This window comes from Xylocopa sonorina, chromosome 17, assembly GCF_050948175.1.
Source record: "Xylocopa sonorina isolate GNS202 chromosome 17, iyXylSono1_principal, whole genome shotgun sequence".
Lineage (NCBI taxonomy): Eukaryota > Metazoa > Arthropoda > Insecta > Hymenoptera > Apidae > Xylocopa > Xylocopa sonorina.
This window is the reverse complement of record NC_135209.1, coordinates 4,107,291-4,125,952: the sequence shown is the minus strand read 5'-3', so window position 1 is coordinate 4,125,952 and position 18,662 is coordinate 4,107,291. Positions and strand designations below refer to the sequence as shown.

Here is an 18,662-nt window from a genome sequence, read left to right as displayed (position 1 = left end):
TATATTTTGTTAAATATTGTACTTTAAGGACAAATATAATTTAATGTAACAAGAGCAATGGCACCAGCTATAATAGGTGGCATGTAATGTTGATAAAAAGGCGGGTGTGGTGATGCTCCCATAAAAAACACCACCCAACCTAAGAAACATAATATACTTGATAATATTTGAGATCGAACTTTATGATTACTGGACGAGATTTGTACCCATCCCATTGTACTACATGTTACTAAAATTATCCAGCTCTGAAGTAACAAAGAATCTTCAGTAGAAAGTCTCATGTCATAACTAAAACAAATTTAGAAGCAATATAAGTGGATGAATATAGTGTCTATCGTTTTCATAATAAATGATTAATTACAAACCTAAAATTCTTTGCCCAAACAAGAACAGATGGTATAGCTGGAACAGCAGTAAAACACCAAAGTATGAAAAAGATAAGGTGATTGAATATTTTTTGTCTTGTATCTTCCTGCTTCTCAGAATTATTCTTTATACTTCTAAATCGTCCTATCCAATTAAAGTGTTGCAATGAAGCCATTAACAGTTCTTCTAAATAATCTTCATACATTCTTGTCAAATTTAAGAAATATAAAAAGATTGAAATTAGCATAGCTAAAGCTCCGCAAGTTGCCGGAATTAAAGATAAAACAAGAATTGTGGTAATAAATGGTAGTTGATTTAAACCTCCAATCAGCCAATCTGACCAAGTTGTTGAAAAGGTTATTGCGCGTGCAAGAAATCTGAAATATGAAACATTCAATCTCTTGAATTGTCTAGGGGTGCCAGTACTTTGAAGAGATATAACATGTTACAATCTGGGAATATCTTAAAAGTTAAAGTGTCTTACCTAACAGCAATGTTGTGAGCTACTGAACCAAAAAATATGACGGAACAGCATAGTCCAATGGTGAATACGCAAATAATTGCTATGGCAATTAAAAGTTCAAACATCAAATCGTAACAATACGAGAAAAATATAGTGATTACTATTATTGGGGTTTGTTTAAGACCATGATTGATTCTTGTAGATATGAATAATAAAAGTATACTAATAGTTGTTGTATACAGAAGATACCAACGATCCCTTACAATGCAAGACAAACGATCTATAATACCACCTTCGTTAATATTAATTACATACGAGCATGCAGGGTCTAAAGTTATTCTTAAACTTGGAGAAACCTTCGAATATTTATGTTTAGTTTGAACCTTCATCGTTTTAGGCCCATTATCCCTAAAATGTTAAAAGGTATTTTTATAGTCTTTAAAATAAAAGGAAAAATATAATTTATTGCGTTTTTACTTACACGACTGTAAAAAATTGAATTTGTGTAACTCCAACACTCCATGGTTCCAGTAATTCAACTATGGCATGATGCGTTGGGTCTGTACATTCCAATACTTTAAATTCGATAGCTACAACATCCATGTCATCCAAAATGGCATAGTATCTAACATGTCCAATGTCAGATCTTTTAATTTTGGGTTTTATAAATAAATTTTTCAATATGCCTCCAATAGGTATAAGTCTTGTATCGTAAGAATGTAAATCAATGTTTACTGTAATATAGTCTTCCAAATTATCTGGTGTAATTCTTATTATAATATGCGTTACCCCGAGGTATTTTATCTCTTGAAGACTTAGGTCAACAGTTTTCCTTGGACGATGTAAAGGATCTGGTAGGATTCTCGTTCTATTCGTCAAATTCCATCCCCATTTACTAAAATAAGTAAAATATATTTAAAATAATGCTTTGACTAGAGATTATAATGTAGGAAAAAAATAAGAGTACATATTAAAATGTCATATTACCAAACTTTTGATTGTCCTTGTACACTGGATGCTGTACATGCGAATAACCAATCCTTAGATTCTAAATTTACAGTATCAATAGTCAAATATTCTGGTTGATCACTTAATTTAATCATAAGGTAAATTGAAGATGTCCTTCTGAATAAATTTTTGTTAGTCCATGTATAGTGCTTCTGAACATTCTCTATCCATTCACCACCAGATTCAAATTGTACTGTCTCTTTATAAGAATATAATCTCTTTCCAGAAGTACGCTGCAAAAATTGGTGTTTAATATGTATAAAAATAATGTCTACATAGGAAATATGAAACTATATTTCCTAAAGAATGCCCTAAAAGTCTCTACAACCTATTATATTAGAAAATTCCTTACATGAAGAAGATGATACGATAATGCTTGCATTCTTTCTTCAGCTTTAGAGAATATTTTAGGTGGTTTTTGAGTATAATCGACAGAATCAAATAACGAACGCACAATAGAGAGCACTAGCTGTTTGCACCATAATATACTCAAATGATCTGTCGATTTCCAAACATCTGGTATAGTACTTGAAATAACATTAATATCTGCTGCAGGATCTAAAATTTGTGTTGGTGTTATGAGTATATCTCGTGGTCCACCTCCTATGGATACCACGCTTACTTCTGCATCTTTTATTTCATTTAAACGTTTCTCTAAGTTATAGTAATAATTAGCAAGAGTATGATCTAATACTAATGTGGGAGTATGAGGAGCAGCCAAAGCAATAATAATGCTTGCAATAGAAGCATTTACATTTGAGGTCATTAAAATAGAACCTTTAGCTACAATACTACCCTGAAACAATAAAGAAATACTTTTAATACTTTTGCTAAGATAAGTATTAAGTAGGTATTATCATATTTACCATTGAGTGTCCAATAAGTACAATGTTTTCCACAACATTTCTATATAAACTTAATATTTTTTGTATACAATGTGAAACATATACTGTCTCATCCATCAATACACCTTGAATTAATAAATAAATTATCACTTCTTTATACTAAATACATATATTATTTAATAAAATTATGCTTTTCTTTATTTATACCTCCATATAAAGCGGAATAATCTTTGCCTAATGAAACAGTAAAGTAATCAAAATGAAATGGTGTCCTATCTTTTAAACTTTTCCGTAAACTCACAGAAGCAAGGGATCTTACTGAAACAAAAAGTATAAGTATTAGTAACAGTTCCATTTAAACTAGGAGAACATTTCTAATAAATTTCAGGTACCTTGTTCGTGAGACCCGGCATTACCAGGTACAAAAAGTACTGGTATACCCGAGAAATACATTTTCCTAAGCTTCTCGGTAACAAAACCCTCTCCATATGCGTACAATTCATATCTTGGGTATTGTTCTTCTATTTCATTGTCCAAAGAGATTCTCTGGTATTTACAATAAATGCCATATACTGTACACGTGTATCGTATCGTGCAAAATTAATAATACATTTTTTAAGTGTTATTTACTAAATGTTAAATGAATCATAAATATTTAAAGACATTAACAGATAGAATTTTGCAACTAAAGTTAAAAGAAGCACAAAGACTTGTTTACAATAAAAAGTACTATTACATTTAGAGGAGGTTAAAAGCAAATTTAAAAGAGCAAATATTTATTAATTTATTTTAAATAAAAGATTTGACTTTTTTTTTACTCACCACATATTGTGGATATTCAAACATATATGTCATATCACAAGTATTTTCTTCGAAATCTGTAACATAACGAGCTGCTCCAAGTATGTAAAATAAAAGGAGTCCCATTAATAGAAAAAATGTTATTGTATAAATTAGTACACATCTTGTTTGGAGCATTTTATGTAATAATAACTATAATTTCTAAGTATTTCAGTGCAATGCTAGTCGATTATTATTGTTTCGTCATAAAAAAGCCACTCTATGTAATCTCATTTTAGAATATATACATGTGCATAAGATGCTACACATACATGCATACTTGTTAATGCATCATATGCATATGAAACTATCATTTAAACTATCATTTATATCCTGGAAACTCTCAAATAAGAGATAAAATTTCGATCAACGTATTATATATTTTCCAACTCATCCTAAACACTAAACTGGTGGTATAAATTCAACTTTGAAGTATATGAATATAAATGGAATTGTATCACCCATAAATTCTAAAAGTATATCATAGTGTCCTTTATGTTATCAAAATAGTAAATTATTTCAATAAATGTGATTTATGTAATAAATGAATGTTTCATAAAAAATGAAAGATCTGTGAGAATATCATGAACTTTAAAGTGAAAGGATAATGCTGTTTGTGCTACATTAGTAATAAAAATTACTTTCATCGGTATATATGCTTACATACATACTATGCAATTTACAGTTCACTACTCTTCCTCTTTTTTATAGCTTTATGTAAATATTTCATCTGCATAGAAATGGACATGACAAGGGAAAGATATAAAATACCATATTTAACAAGTTGTGTTTATTTTTAAAAATGTGATTATATGTATATAAAATTTATTGCGCGTTTTGATACATGCATATGGCTTTATAAAAGTTAAAATAAAACAGTTGGTTACAAGACGCAATTTCATATAAACTTTGTGCTTCTTTGACTCTGTAAGTTTAGCGAAGTTCTACTCATAAATGTACATTTATACCCACATTTTAAAAGACTAGTTTACATCCTAGTTTTGAGTAATTGATTACAATGGGTAAAATGGTTAATATGGCTTCCAATTATGAGAACGATTTTTGTATTTAATTTTCAGATATTGTAAATTCCCCCGTATTAGCATGAATCAATTTGTTTTTTTAACATATAGTAGTAATAAATCATGAATTCTTATTATTAGAAAATTTTAATGTATTTAATCAGTTGCATCTTCTTTTGATACACTGAATGGCTCTGCTATTTCTTCTGCACCACAGTCAGCAATCACAACATCTTTTGTTGGTTTATCTCGAGTATCAGTACTTACATTTTCAATCTTTCTTACCACATCCTGTAAAATTAATTCCATAATTAAAATTTGAAAAGTTATGTGCATGTAATATATAAATAATGCTGCATACCATTCCCTTAATTACTTTGCCAAATACAACATGTCTGCCGTCAAGCCATGGAGTTTGTTTTACAGTAATGAAGAACTGAGAACCATTAGTGTCTTTTCCAGCATTTGCCATAGATAACCATCCAGCACCATAGTGTTTCAGCTTAAAATTTTCATCTTCAAAGCGAGATCCATAAATACTGCGTCCTGGTAAAAAAAAAAAATTAATAACCTTAGCAATATTCAAAACACTTTAAAAGGTTTTAAAAATCAGATAATAATATAAAGAGTAAAACCTCCAGTTCCATCTCCTTTCGTAAAGTCTCCTCCTTGGATCATAAACTCACGAATGACTCTATGAAATTTGCTACCCTTGTATCCTTCTCCTTCAGGTTTCTTGGACAATTCGATGAAGTTTTGAACTGTTTTTGGAACAGTCTTCCCAAACAGTCCGATTTCAATTCTTCCTTCATGTTTACCATCGATATTAATATCAAACCATACCTAAAAATAAATTAAAATGCGAATCACTCTTCAACAAACAATTATAAAAAACAACACTACACATATATATATATGATTAACAAACAAAGAGCTGTAACAAAGAAAGAATTTTCAAAAGCACACAGGTGTTTAAAAAGAAGAGAAAAAATTTACAAGCAAAGTATATATTTTTCAGTCTGGAATAAGAGAAACAATGTTCCCCAATAATTCAGGTAATACAGTTTTTAATCCAATTTTTACTTTCGTCCATTTAGTTGGAAAATAAATCCTTTGTTATCACGTCTGTTACTGTGCAGACACACATACACCGGCAATTTACGTACCTTATTTGTAACTTTCGGGCCTTTTTTATCGTCAGCGTTACTGATCGAGCAAAATACTGACAATACGATTCCCACTAACAAAAGCGATTTCATTATTAATAAAAAAAGGATTTTAATTGAAAGGGAATTAACCAGACAAAGAGTTTTTAACAACTGCACTCTGTTAGAATGGGCCACAGTCGAATGTGGATCCCTTACGCTTGCGCATATATATATTAGAAATGTGGAATAATTCGATTGGTTCCATTCACTTTGCAACAACGTAGCACAAATTTCAAGAACCAGACATTACAAAACGTATCTATTCATTTAATTAAAAAAGACAAATTATGATAAAATATCCATACATGGTTTATAATTAATATGCAATTACATCTGAAAAATATAGAGAATTGACAAGATTTTTTAATATTAATTTGAATGATATTTCGTATTTAATTTTTCTTAATTATACGCCAAAATAGGATATACAGGATTTAAAGTATCGCATTTTTAAAATATATTACAGGCGAATAAAATAATAAAGGGTTTGCATGTTAAACGTGCGATCGGAACTGCTGTTGTTGCATTGCTTTTGGGTTACTAAATCACAAAATTAACAGAAGCAAATTGATTTACTCGATCGCAAACTTGTTCCAATGAAATCGAGCGATTAAATGAAAATGGAATTGATTCAGATAAACACAAAGCGAATAGATTTTACGTAACCAAACATCTTAGGAAACTCGATAAAAATTCGATTCTCGATTAAACGTTTTCGATGGCTGTTAATTAAGTGCTTGTTCCGAGCAGTAAGTTAAGTCAACCGGTGCCGCGTGCTACCAAATATAAACAGAAGTTCAACGTTATTTTTTTATCATTTCTAGTTGTTGAAACTTGCGAGGATAAGGAGGTGTGCATTATCTTCTTGTTTCTTTACGAAAATCATTCTAAACGGACTAATAAATTGTATTACATTCTGGCACAATAAGAAACAGTAACATTAATCCTGTTTCAATTTTTTTTCGATTATCAAATGAGTGTGCACTTTTCTGTAGTCTATTATATATTCATTCTATGTGGCTATTTGTCAGATAAAATACGAAATTCCAAATTTCATATTTTCATTTTTTAATAAATACCATGTGTATTTGATATTGAAAGCTATGAATTATTAATTATCTGATCAGGTTTGAATTTTGTTTTCATTCGCAGTTAAACTAATATTCAATTGATTTATGTTTTTAATATATTAGTTTATTTTCTTTACGAATAACGATACTTTTTGTATCAAAAATAATCTAAACGCACAAAATTTGTTGAAATTTTCTTGGAGATGGAAGATGAATCTGTTGAACTTGGACCGACTCAAACAGATTACATTAAAGAAGACTTGAACTTCGATATAGATCCAAATGATCCGATGACAAAAGCAAGTTTAAATGAACATCCACTCGCAGAGTGGATAGACATTTTAGGAAATGGACAGCTCAAGAAAAAAGTTATAAAAGAGGGAAGAAATGGGACACGACCAAACCGATCTGATATTTGTGTTCTACGAATCGTTGGCAAATTGAAAGATGGTACAACGGTTGAAGAGTATGAGGACCTTAAAATTCAATTAGGTGATGTTGAAGTGATTCAGGTATTGAGTGATATTTTTAGTTTTCTAATTTTTTATTTAATGTATGTTTAATATGCGAGTAACAAGCATATTTTAATGATATAAAAAGCAATAAAGTAATTTGCGTCATTTCTTTTGCATCATTTGCATCATTTAATCACAGGGATTGGATCTAGCGATTGCATTGATGGATGTGGATGAAGTTGCAGAAATTGAAGTTGATCCGAGATTTGCTTATGGCTCTTTAGGAAAAGAACCAAATATCCCACCCAATGCCACTATTTCATATACAGTCGAATTGAAATCGAGCGAATTAGAAGAAGAAATTGAAACTCTTAATGTTAATCAACGAAAAGAGATTGGGTACTTATGTATAAGTTATATATATTTATTAATATTGCTCAAAGCCATGGTCGTTGTGGTCAATTGCCTGTTTGTACCTGTTGTTAGTAATAAAAAACGAGAACGCGGTAATTGGTGGTTTACCCGTAACGAACCAACGCTTGCAATTCAGTGTTATCGGAGAGCATTAGAATATTTATTGCCAACCGAAAGTCGTACACCCCATCAAAGTGATGTAGAAGATACAATCACCGATGCAGAATTACAGGCTCTACTGGAAGATCGTATGAAAGTATATAATAATTTAGCAGCTGCACAAATGAAAATGCAAGCTTACGATGCAGCTTTGAAGAGTGTAGAAAGTGTTTTGAGTTGTCAACCTCAAAATGTAAAAGCACTTTTTAGAAAAGGTAATATTATATATATATCATTTGATATGCAACACTAAGTTCTGTACATTAAATGTGTTACATGTTTATAGGAAAAATTTTGCATTACAAAGGGGAACACGGATTAGCGTATCAAACACTGCTTCAGGCAGCAAAATTAGAGCCAGAAACAAAAGCTATTCAAACGGAATTAGCTATTTTAAAGGAAAAGAATGCTAAAGACGCTCAGCATGAAAAGAATTTATATCGTAAAATGCTGGGCGCACATAAAAATAATATTCATTCAAAAAATATAAAAAATGAACATAAAAGTAAAAATTCATCAAAACTTGTTACATGGAGCTTAATTGGTGGAGCAACAGCAGCTATTTTAGGCGTAGCTTTATACAGATTTGTATCGTAAGAAAAACTGACAGACAAATTGGATTGAAAAGCAAGGTTCAAGCTAAATACTGTAAAACTGATTAATATGCATATACATTGTTTTAACATAATCATTAAAAAATGGATATAAAAATGAGTAGGTGTAACATATAAATAAATCAAAAGAGAAAAGGGTCATGCAGTTAATAAAACAATATTTAAATTTTGTTCCAATTCTGTACCTGTGTATTATGCCTGATAAATTTTTCGATGTTACTTAAACGTATGTATAAAACATTAGGCGAATCAAATTATTGTTGATTTTCTATAAATCAGATACACACTAATATACGTGTTGCTAAAAGAATTACAAAATAAAAGAATTAAAGATGTATGTGTTGTAAATAATATTATACAAAAGATGTTTTGCATTTGGTTATGATGGTAACTGAAAGTACTATTATTATAATTATAATTTGATTTAACATCGTCTTCCCATATTGTCATATGCAACGTGATTCAGGGAAATCAATTTGCATAAGAATGAATATTTAATTATCATTTTAAAGGAAAGCGAAGTTACAGAGAAATTAATCTTTTTAAGCGATTCAATTATTTCAGCTACTTTCCCTTATTTTTTATAGAGAAAACATCCCCAGTCCATCTCAATTATACTACTTATCCAACTTATACTACTTATCCATTTTTCGAGCACATTCAAATTTTTATAATTTCATATACATATATGTACATTATTTAGTTTAGTGTAAATAGTGATAAGAAATATTTAAAATTTTACTGTTACTAGGCATTACTTTATAAGAATTTTTCGAATCATCTATAATGTTACATAGAGAAGTATAAACAATATGAAACAAATATATGCAAATATGTGTGATAATTAAAGAAAAATTATTCTTAAATTTTTCAGTATATACATATTTTTATCATATTTCTATTCTTTGTCAATTATAGGTATATGTTAATTATATTACTGGAAGATATTTGATATTAAATGTAATAGACATAAAAGACAAACATTAGTTATATTCACCAGAATGTATATTTTTAAATAATTGATAAAAGACTGAGATGACATTTTCATGTTGTTTGTACAGTATATATTTCTTCTCATATCAAATTTAATGTAAACAATGGTAAAATAAATATCTAAAGAAAGTATATTAGGTACTATACTATTCACTTACTTTAGTAAATGCATATATGATACACGTATTAACAAAATTTTAATGTAAAGTATATCACATTTTTGTTAATCACTAATCAAAAATTTTAGGTCATTTTGTGTACTTTTTATTTTACATATACACATGTAAAACGTGACTTTATATACAATTTTAAAACGTAATAGTTAAAGTTCTGACAAATACAAATGAAATATTTTACAATGATGATTAAAAGTTTAAAAATGATGGAAACGATTGATTTAAATAACTTTCTATCGGCGACGTATCCATTTTATTAATGTTGGAATCTACGAAAAGCGATGCTCCTTCAACAGTCCCTAATGATAATTCAGAATAATTTGTATGATCGTACAAATTTTGTTCCACGTTTAACATCTCATGTTGGTATTCTGAGTCCTGATAATTCGTTAGATTCAATATTTCATTGCAATTTGTTTCAAACTGATCTATAAGACCGTTCATCGTTAATGTTTTTGGATTAGATACTTCTACAGTAACAATTTGTTCCGCATTGATATCTACCAATGAAAGAACTTGAGAAATAGAATCTGTATTAGATAATAAATTCGTAAGTTCTAGCGATAATATTGAATTTTCACAGAGATCGTCGGAATCAGGCAGTGTTTGTGCTTCCAGATTTGAATTAAAATTTTTATCTACGATATTCGTATTTTGAAAAGATGAACTTTTGTCATCTTTTGTCAAGATTGTATTAGCTTTCGCTTTGGTTTTTAATTTAATAGGCTTAAGCTTTCTCGGTTTCTCTGGTATTGGAACAAGGTGACCATCTTCTGTTTTCATGAGCTTTACAACCTGTTGAACATCACATCATATTTTAATCATCTATTTTCTATAAATAATACGAAGAAAAACAGAAAGAAAGATAGATAACGTAAAAAAATGTCGAGCAAATAATTTTGCAAGACAAAAATTACTACCACTCTGTCCCTGGACATGAAATGGCAAGCACATGTAATTAAATTCACCTTTTTCTTTCTCTCTAAAGTAATTTTGTGACACGTTTCCATGTGACGAGTAAGATGATGAGACCTCTTGAAAGCTGTGGTACATTGCATACAAGCGAATGGTCGATACTGTTGATGAGATAATTTATGTCTTTTCAGCAAACTATTTCGTTTAAACGCTTTACCACATTCCTCGCATATAAACTGTCTTTCTTTGTTATGTATATAAAGAACATGATCGTTAAGAATACTAACACTGGTAAAAGTTTTACCACAGTGTTCGCATATGATGTTACGCTGTTCTATGTGTAACTGTTTGTGTCGAATCAAGTCCGATTTTCTTGCACACTGAAATGCACAACCGTATATATCGCATGCGAATCGTTTTTCACCTTTATGTATACGTCTAATATGTTGATCGAGCGCTCTTTGTGAAATTAATTTCTTTAAGCAGATTAGGCATGTAAAAATATTTCTCAATGGTATCTCTTTGTTTACTTTATTAAGATGCGAAGCAGAATCTAAGTGGCGAGAATAATCATCCTTTTTTAAAAATGTATGCCTGCAGTCCGTACAAAAATAAATACCTATAATAATAATAATAATAATAATAACTGTTTTATCAACGACGAACGTCTTTTCTAACATTCTATCAAAAGAGACTTACCATTCTTTGATATTTTATTCTGATTCAATTTTGAGGAGTGCACCAATTTGTAATGTTCGTGTGCCTTTTTTTTAGAAGCAAAAGTTACATCACATTTTGCACATTTATGATTATTATGATTTTGGATATGAGTCAGATATGTTTGCTTAATGCTGAACGTTTGCAAGCATCTTTTGCATTTAAATTGCTTTTTGGTACAATGGTTCTCCTTATGCTCCTTATCATCCTCCTCGGCTTTTAACATTTCTCCGCAATCGGAACAAACTTTACCATTTTCATAATTGTGCTTCGCACGGTGGCGATTTAATAGAACACGCTTAGGAAAGCTCCGAGAACAAGTATCGCAGGAGTGTGGGTATTTCGTTACTCTTTCGCCGTGCGAACGAAACAAGTGTATCTCTAGGTGTTTACGCCTGGCAAATTTTGCGTTACAATGGGAGCAATTATTTTTTTGATGACCTTCCAAATGTCGATCTAAATGCCTTTTGTATCTGAATGTCATCGAGCACTGACTACATGCCTTAACTTGCTTATTCGATACGTTTAAATTATTCATTCTCATTTTACTTTCATCGTTCGATGCTTTGCATTTCATTTCAGGATCGTTATTACCGTCCTTTAAATTTTTTACTTTTGTTTCTAAATCGCACAATTTATCTTTAATTTCAATGTCAGGGCTCGCTATAGGTTCCATAGACTCGCTTTTCATTTCCAAACCATTCTGTTCCGTGCAGTCGTGCTTTAACATATCTTCCAAAGCAATATTTTTAACTTTTAGAAACTCAAGTTCCATGTTACTTTTGTAATCATTATTTATACTATCTGCTTGCAGATTGATATCAGAATTATGAGTAAGTACAGTAGATAAATTTACTGCGGAATGACCAATCTCGAGTCTGTTTCCATATTCTTTTAAGTAATCGAAGACGTTAATCTTATTAATTCCTGGAGACGAATTACGTACCATCCTTAATGTTGTATTATCCTGATGTAAAGTTATAAATAAATTACGCTTACATTCAATAATAATCGTACATTTTTCACAATTATACCGTGCCTTACCTCATTTCTAAATAAATTTCTTGATATTTCCAATTCGTCATGCTTTTCACTCAACATTGTTTAAATTATCTTAAATTCATGTAACGATCCATTTGGCAATAATTTGACCTGTAGAATGTTTCATAAATCAAAGCTGACATGAACTACACATGTAATGATTTCCAAAGCATAATTGCACATGAGTATAACCTAAACATTGATTACAAATGTGAATAGAAATTATAATGCATACGTATCAGCTAATTAAATTACCAAAAATTATGCGTAAATGCATTTTTTGTTTGTTTTCCTTCATAATATGCATCGTGTACAAAAATTTGTTAAACATAACAAACATGGTCCACGACGTGCAACGAGTCGTATGCATGTGTGTGTATGTACACGTAATACTTACACATGTATACAATTAATATTTTAATTGTTTCGATAAGATGGTATCTCGAAAATAGATAAGATTTTAGTAGAACAAAAAATTCTACTTAGATACATTGTATTATATGTATACAATTTAGTTGATAATAGTTTATTTCGCCGCCAGTACTAACGGGCCCGTGGCGCCATCTGTGTGGAAAGTGTTGAAACTGGTCGCGGATCGCTACGTCACTTTCGGACCCGTGGCGCCATCTCTGTGAAAAGTGCTCAAACTACTCGCACAGCGTTATCGGCAGCGAAGTGAACTACTGAAAGACTGGTGGCGCCATCTCTGAGAGAAGCGGCGAAACTAGTTCCCAAATAGTTTCAGCACTCCTCACAGAGATGGCGCCACCAGTCTTTCAGTAGTTCACTTCGCTGCCGATAACGCTGTGCGAGTAGTTTGAGCACTTTTCACAGAGATGGCGCCACGGGTCCGAAAGTGACGTAGCGATCCGCGACCAGTTTCAGCACTTTCCACACAGATGGCGCCACGGATAATAAAAAGATTTTCCATAAGAGTGAGAGAGAGAAAGAATGTGCGTTTCATTCATGCGATGATCTCAGTATAATACTTTGAGAAAAGTATCGAATATTTTATTGCCGTATACGTTACTATACTGGAATTTCTTTTAATTAATCGATATTAAATGGTACCCAGTTGGATTAATCCTTTTCAAAAGTAAGGTTATCGTCACAAATTTGTTAAGTTTCTAGATTGCTCCGTAACGTTTCTAATTTATAGATATTTTTTATTATCGTTTATATATAATTAATTTTATCACGTTTTCATTCAGGAAGGAGAACTTTTTCTATGTATTTTGATGCGAGCTTAACCTCTACGCGCAAATGTCAAATGCAACGTGTCGAGAAATGATTCATTTCTGAATTGACAGGTGTATACGTTTGGAATAATTCACAAGGTTTTAGAACATGTCAACCGTTGCCGTGTAGCAAACGAAAATGGGCGAGACATCTGAGATTCAAAGCAAAGACATCGGGCCTGGTGTGATTACCGAGCAAGAGCGAGAATTGGCTCAGAATGCGTTGTCCGAGTTTCAAAAGGGAGCGTACGCCAGTTGCTTGTCGTACCTGAACAAACTGGAAACCCTTAGGCCCAAGGATCTAAAGGTGATGCACAACAAAGTCGTAGTAGAATGTTACAAAAATGACCTGAAAAAAACGGAATTACTGAGGAAAAGTTTGAACGCGATATGCGGACAAATGTCTACGACCGATTCGACCGAGACTATCGATGACATCGAGAAATGCGTGATGAGATATAATCAAGCAGTTCTATTGTATCACATGAAACAATATAACGCTGCGCTTCAAATTATGAATAGGCTATTCGCTTTCATAGAGCCTATGGGTAAGTTGTACAGGCGTTTCTAGGATTAATAATATTAAACTCGGTGTACATGTGTTATCTTTTCTGTTAGAGGAATCGCTAGCGCATAAAGTATGCCTTCTTCTAATAGAATTACATATAGTTACGGAACAGCCGGATGCAGCGTTGTCTTTGATCAATTATATAGAAAGTCAGCTTGTGTCCACTGATAATTCTAAAATTTCACCCGTTGATAAAGAAGGTATAATAAAATCTATAAAGGAGCAAAAGGAGCCGAAGAAGGAAGTCGACGTGGCCGTGGATGCATTCAAAATTAAACTGTTAAAGTGTAAGGCTAGAATATATCTTCTGATGCACCAACTGAGACTGTGCAAAAGAGAATGGAAAACATTGGTTTCTTTGGGTACACCTGTAGTAAGATATACTTTACTCTCTGTTACACGCCATATATTTTTGATTTCTTCTAACTTAAGGCTTTTTGTTTTTAGAATATATCGACTGTATTTTTAAAAGCCAATCTTGAATATTTGCGGGGAAACTACAAGAAAGCTATTAAGCTATTGAACTCTGTAACGTCAGAGAATTTAGATTTCAAGTATACGCTAGCTTTACAATTCTGTTTTATATTAATTATTACGTTAGTGAACTTATATATTTATTGGTACTGTGTTACTTAGGGCTTGCGGAGAGTCTTCTGCTGTTTTATACTACAATAACATGGCATGTTTACATCTTGCTATGGGTAAACCAAATTTAGCGTGTTTCTATTTACGAAAAGCTTTGTATGAAAATAAGTGTTCCTTAGAAAGCGTACAAGTGAAAGACAGTGGTGAGTATAGCGACTAGTTTTTATATTATAAGTTTATATTTAAGAATGCTGAAGATAAGAGTGTTTCTTTCATTTATTTTTCTGTAGATCCCTTATCTTCGCAACCACTCTATACTCTTGGAGGGAATAGACACTACGAATTGATGTACAGCTTAGGTGTATCGCTACTACACGCGGGTCAAGCATCAGTTGCTTTCGAGTGTTTCATGGAAGCTGCTCAAAAGCTTCATAATAATCCCAAATTGTGGCTAAGAATTGCCGAGTGCTGTATATATAATCATAAATCCGTAGGTATTGTTACTGTAATTAAATTTCACAAGAAAGAAGAAGTAATTTCGTGCGTTATTTCCAGACAAATGAAATTGATTTTAATATTCCGAAACGAAGGAAAGATTTAGTACAAAAAGTTGTGGGTACTGGAATTTATAGAAAAATTATTCTAGCTTCCTCCCTTTCCAAAGATATAAAATATCATCCTGAGGGTTTCCCTTCTGCTATACCACAATTAACATTAGAATTCGCATCATTATGCCTAAAGAATGCTCTATTTTTATTACCAACTAACAACGAGCTTAATGTACCTGTGGCAACAATCGCTGGTCCACAAACAGTACCTTTATCACTAGCAGCTAGTCACAATTTAGGTATTTTAAATATATACTTAACAACGTAATAAATGTTCGTAAATCTGACTGATACCTTCGTATTTGTATGAAAAATGTTTCAGGCGCTCAATATTCGACATTGATGTCGGCAGCTACAGCTGTTGAGGCGTTGAACTTAAAAATTAGCGTTCTCGCTGCAAGCGCTTATGTATGCTTGTGTCTTGGCGATTATGTTATTGCCCTTGAACACGCTAAAGCATTACTAAATATTAATAAACTACCTGGAGCGTATAGAATGTTGGGGAATCTTTACGCAGCAGAAAGTTTAATATTTATGGATAAAATTAGTGAAGCGATAGAATACCTTAAACCAGAAAATATTCAAGATCTAAATACTTATGTGCCCATCCCTGAAACTCAGGATAAGGATAAAGATAAAACCGATGAAGTTATTACAAAGCCCATAAAAAGTAAGGATTAATTTAAATGATATTATTAGTCTACAGATATTACAATTCTAACATAGAATTAGATATTTGATTCGATAAAAAATGAAAATGCAAATGCATTGTACACAAAGCAATGAATTATATTTTATAGTGTGGTACCCGACAACAGTACCTACAGGTGTTGCTGTACTTCGTTACAATTTAGCTGTAGCTTATGCAATTCGTGGTGAACTTGATAAGTCTGGAGAAACCTTAAAGCAGGTAGTTAAAGAATTTTTAGCTCTTCTATATATTTCGTAAAAGAGCACGTATAATATATAAATATCTTTATTATTAATTGGTAATTTTAATAATTAGGTTTGGATGTCGAAGGGCCCAGATTGTGATGTCCCCATACATGTAATAATGTTAGCTTTATACATAGAATTGCAATTAGGTAATAATAATAATAATAATCTTGATGATAATATTCAGAAAATATTAAGAAAAGGATATTGAATAATATTAATTATGTTTTTATGCAACAGGTAATGCAGATATTTCGAGGTCAATAATAAAACAACATTGTCCACAGTATCGTTGACGGTAAATTTTACATTTAAACAGGTTCAAATTTTATATATATTTTCTTTTTTTAAATGTAAATAAATTATACGCATCCGCGTATGTAAATAAATATATACTTATTGTGTAAAGATCATAGACTTCTCGAGTACGATCATAAACGATTAATAAAATTTGCAAACTTTTTACATTCTTTGTATACAAAGTATTAACTTCTCCTTTGTCTTTTTAATTTATACATATATAAATAACAATTATATAATAACTTTTAAATATTATACACTCTCTCTCTTTAAAATTTGTCCGCTAACTCCAGTTCTATCGCCATAAATACGTAAAACAAAATGCCGACAATGATTTCACCAATTGTTACTGGAAGTAAGTTTACTGGCTGGTATTGGGGGCCTTTGGCCTGTAATATGGTCATGGCCGTCTAGGCGAATCACCCCAGGGCCTTATACTGGACCTTACTCTGCCTGACTCACACAGTTTCAGTGGTTCTCCACTGTCGACTGTATTTTATGTGATTTATAGTATTAGATTCTATTTAACATGCGTGCTCGACAAAACATAAAGGCAATCGTTTCCTCTAAGTGAACGCAAATATAAATTGTTGATTAAAGTGATAAAATAGATGGCAGTTTCGCGTGAACAATAATTCATCGAATTATAAGAATATTAATACAGACACACATGTATTATGATTATAGAAGATCATGTCGTATGGGAAATATATACAATAATTTACACATTATTTCAAGCAATAAATATTGAAGATATCCTTACGAATACGACCTCAATCGAAGAAACTCTGCTAGTCGTGAGTAATCACAGGTGAGGAAAATAAACAATTCAATTAAATTGTATTCAAGAGCAACAATCGCATGGAAAATTTATCTGGAAACTTGAATGCTTCTCTCGGTGAAGAAGGACATTGGATTATCCCTGGTCGCAGGTGCGATATATTACGCGACTTGCTCTCACAAATCGGATTAACGTAATATCGATAATATGCAATATAAAAATGAAAATAACGATGAAATCGTGTCATTATTGTAACATCAATGGAGAGGGAGAGGAGGAGAAGGAAATTTTGAAGCAAAATAGATGTTAAACCTAATTTTATAACTATGCATTGCTGTTCAAATGTATTGTAAGAGAGTAGAAGTATCGTAGGCTTTTTGCGAGAAAAATTGAGAGTCAACGAACGATATTTTTCACGTTACACAAGCGAGGTTCCATTTTAATCGGTATGCAGAGTCTGGAAATCTGAACTGATCACGCGTGTCCATGGAACCGCGCGAAGCGGACTTGATAAATTTAAAATAAAATTGATCCGACCATTTGGCGCGCTGCCCTGACCCAGTTCGAGTTCTGCTCCCGTCTCCAATGAGTAGAACAAGACGACGGACACCGAGAATCGCCTCAGGGAATCGCCGCCCTCTGCGTCGGGGAATCGTTGCGATCGTTTCAGAATTGCAGGGTGTCCCGAGTCTCCACGGTTTTCCAGATTATTTCGTCTCGCTGCAGTTTTATGCAATACGTCTTAATCTGGATGTTAAATCGTCAAGTGTAAATGATAAGTACGAGTAACACTGTCAAACAAAGATGATTTCTCAAGAGCAATAAGTAATGAAGTAAACGTATCGATGAAAGAAATTTTTCTTTTCACCTTGAATATCTTGAAAGCTGTAAAGGAAAACCGATGAAGACAGAGGAGATCCTGTTACATTTTTTTGCCTGGTCTGATCTTAAAAATATATCATTCGTAGGATCACATGCGAGGAAAGGAAGGTGACATGTAAAAGAGTAGCGAGCAACCACTTAAATTTTTCACAGTCAATGTTTTGTTGCAGTCTCTTTTCTAACCTGTAATTAAATTATTTCGTGTCTATAAATCTCACATTTTGCAATGTACTATTATTTTATTATTAACAAACCAAATAAAGCTTTTCAACAAGTACTTACGTGTTAGTATATCCATCATTTAAAGGAGGTGTGAAATCTAACAGAAACTCGGATTAATTTCTTATTGGGCTTCTCACGTTTATCTTTTAATCTTTTATTGGATTTGTTTATTTAATTATATCGTGCATCTGGTTGAACTAGTTCATTACCGTAGCTCCTATGAGAATTTGACGACA

General features: G+C 31.8%; 5 protein-coding genes across 7 annotated transcripts; 2 read left to right on the top strand and 3 right to left on the bottom strand.

The window, feature by feature from the left end:
* Positions 1 to 17: 17 nt before the first annotated feature.
* On the bottom strand, positions 18 to 3,705 carry Pgap1 (GPI inositol-deacylase). 2 transcript variants are annotated; one of them, XM_076907918.1, is made up of 10 exons: positions 3,505 to 3,705; positions 3,075 to 3,228; positions 2,890 to 3,000; positions 2,704 to 2,807; positions 2,190 to 2,633; positions 1,817 to 2,070; positions 1,311 to 1,724; positions 851 to 1,237; positions 366 to 743; positions 18 to 288 (listed from the first exon to the last, which is right to left on the bottom strand). In XM_076907918.1, the coding sequence occupies exons 1-10, from the start codon at positions 3,658 to 3,660 to the stop codon at positions 24 to 26; spliced, it is 2,667 nt and encodes an 888-aa protein (XP_076764033.1). In that variant the 5' UTR covers positions 3,661 to 3,705; the 3' UTR covers positions 18 to 23. The 2 variants fall into 2 exon arrangements, with proteins under 2 accessions (XP_076764033.1, XP_076764034.1); XM_076907919.1 differs by having other exon boundaries at positions 3,075 to 3,254; positions 3,505 to 3,600.
* Positions 3,706 to 4,293: 588 nt separating this feature from the next.
* Ppib (peptidylprolyl isomerase B (cyclophilin B)) lies at positions 4,294 to 6,411 on the bottom strand. Of its 2 annotated transcripts, XM_076907941.1 has the most exons (5): positions 6,329 to 6,411; positions 5,711 to 5,784; positions 5,180 to 5,387; positions 4,906 to 5,090; positions 4,294 to 4,835 (listed from the first exon to the last, which is right to left on the bottom strand). In XM_076907941.1, coding segments are annotated over exons 1-5 (603 nt in total). In that variant the 5' UTR covers positions 6,330 to 6,411; the 3' UTR covers positions 4,294 to 4,700. The 2 variants fall into 2 exon arrangements, with proteins under 2 accessions (XP_076764056.1, XP_076764055.1); XM_076907940.1 differs by lacking the exon at positions 6,329 to 6,411 and having other exon boundaries at positions 5,711 to 5,910.
* A 581-nt stretch (positions 6,412 to 6,992) lies between these two features.
* On the top strand, positions 6,993 to 8,801 carry LOC143431302 (peptidyl-prolyl cis-trans isomerase FKBP8). Its single transcript, XM_076907929.1, has 4 exons — positions 6,993 to 7,334; positions 7,477 to 7,676; positions 7,764 to 8,065; positions 8,137 to 8,801. Exons 1-4 carry the CDS (start codon positions 7,026 to 7,028, stop codon positions 8,445 to 8,447), a joined length of 1,122 nt encoding a protein of 373 aa, XP_076764044.1. The 5' UTR covers positions 6,993 to 7,025; the 3' UTR covers positions 8,448 to 8,801.
* Positions 8,802 to 9,706: 905 nt separating this feature from the next.
* On the bottom strand, positions 9,707 to 12,366 carry LOC143431179 (uncharacterized). Its single transcript, XM_076907734.1, has 4 exons — positions 12,310 to 12,366; positions 11,248 to 12,232; positions 10,602 to 11,167; positions 9,707 to 10,428 (listed from the first exon to the last, which is right to left on the bottom strand). The coding sequence occupies exons 1-4, from the start codon at positions 12,364 to 12,366 to the stop codon at positions 9,823 to 9,825; spliced, it is 2,214 nt and encodes a 737-aa protein (XP_076763849.1). The 3' UTR covers positions 9,707 to 9,822.
* A 1,284-nt stretch (positions 12,367 to 13,650) lies between these two features.
* On the top strand, positions 13,651 to 16,706 carry Not10 (CCR4-NOT transcription complex subunit 10). The gene is made up of 10 exons (XM_076907796.1): positions 13,651 to 14,092; positions 14,163 to 14,485; positions 14,560 to 14,666; positions 14,749 to 14,900; positions 14,988 to 15,187; positions 15,253 to 15,544; positions 15,628 to 15,975; positions 16,106 to 16,215; positions 16,312 to 16,390; positions 16,482 to 16,706. The coding sequence occupies exons 1-10, from the start codon at positions 13,684 to 13,686 to the stop codon at positions 16,535 to 16,537; spliced, it is 2,076 nt and encodes a 691-aa protein (XP_076763911.1). The 5' UTR covers positions 13,651 to 13,683; the 3' UTR covers positions 16,538 to 16,706.
* The last annotated feature ends 1,956 nt before the right edge of the window (positions 16,707 to 18,662 follow it).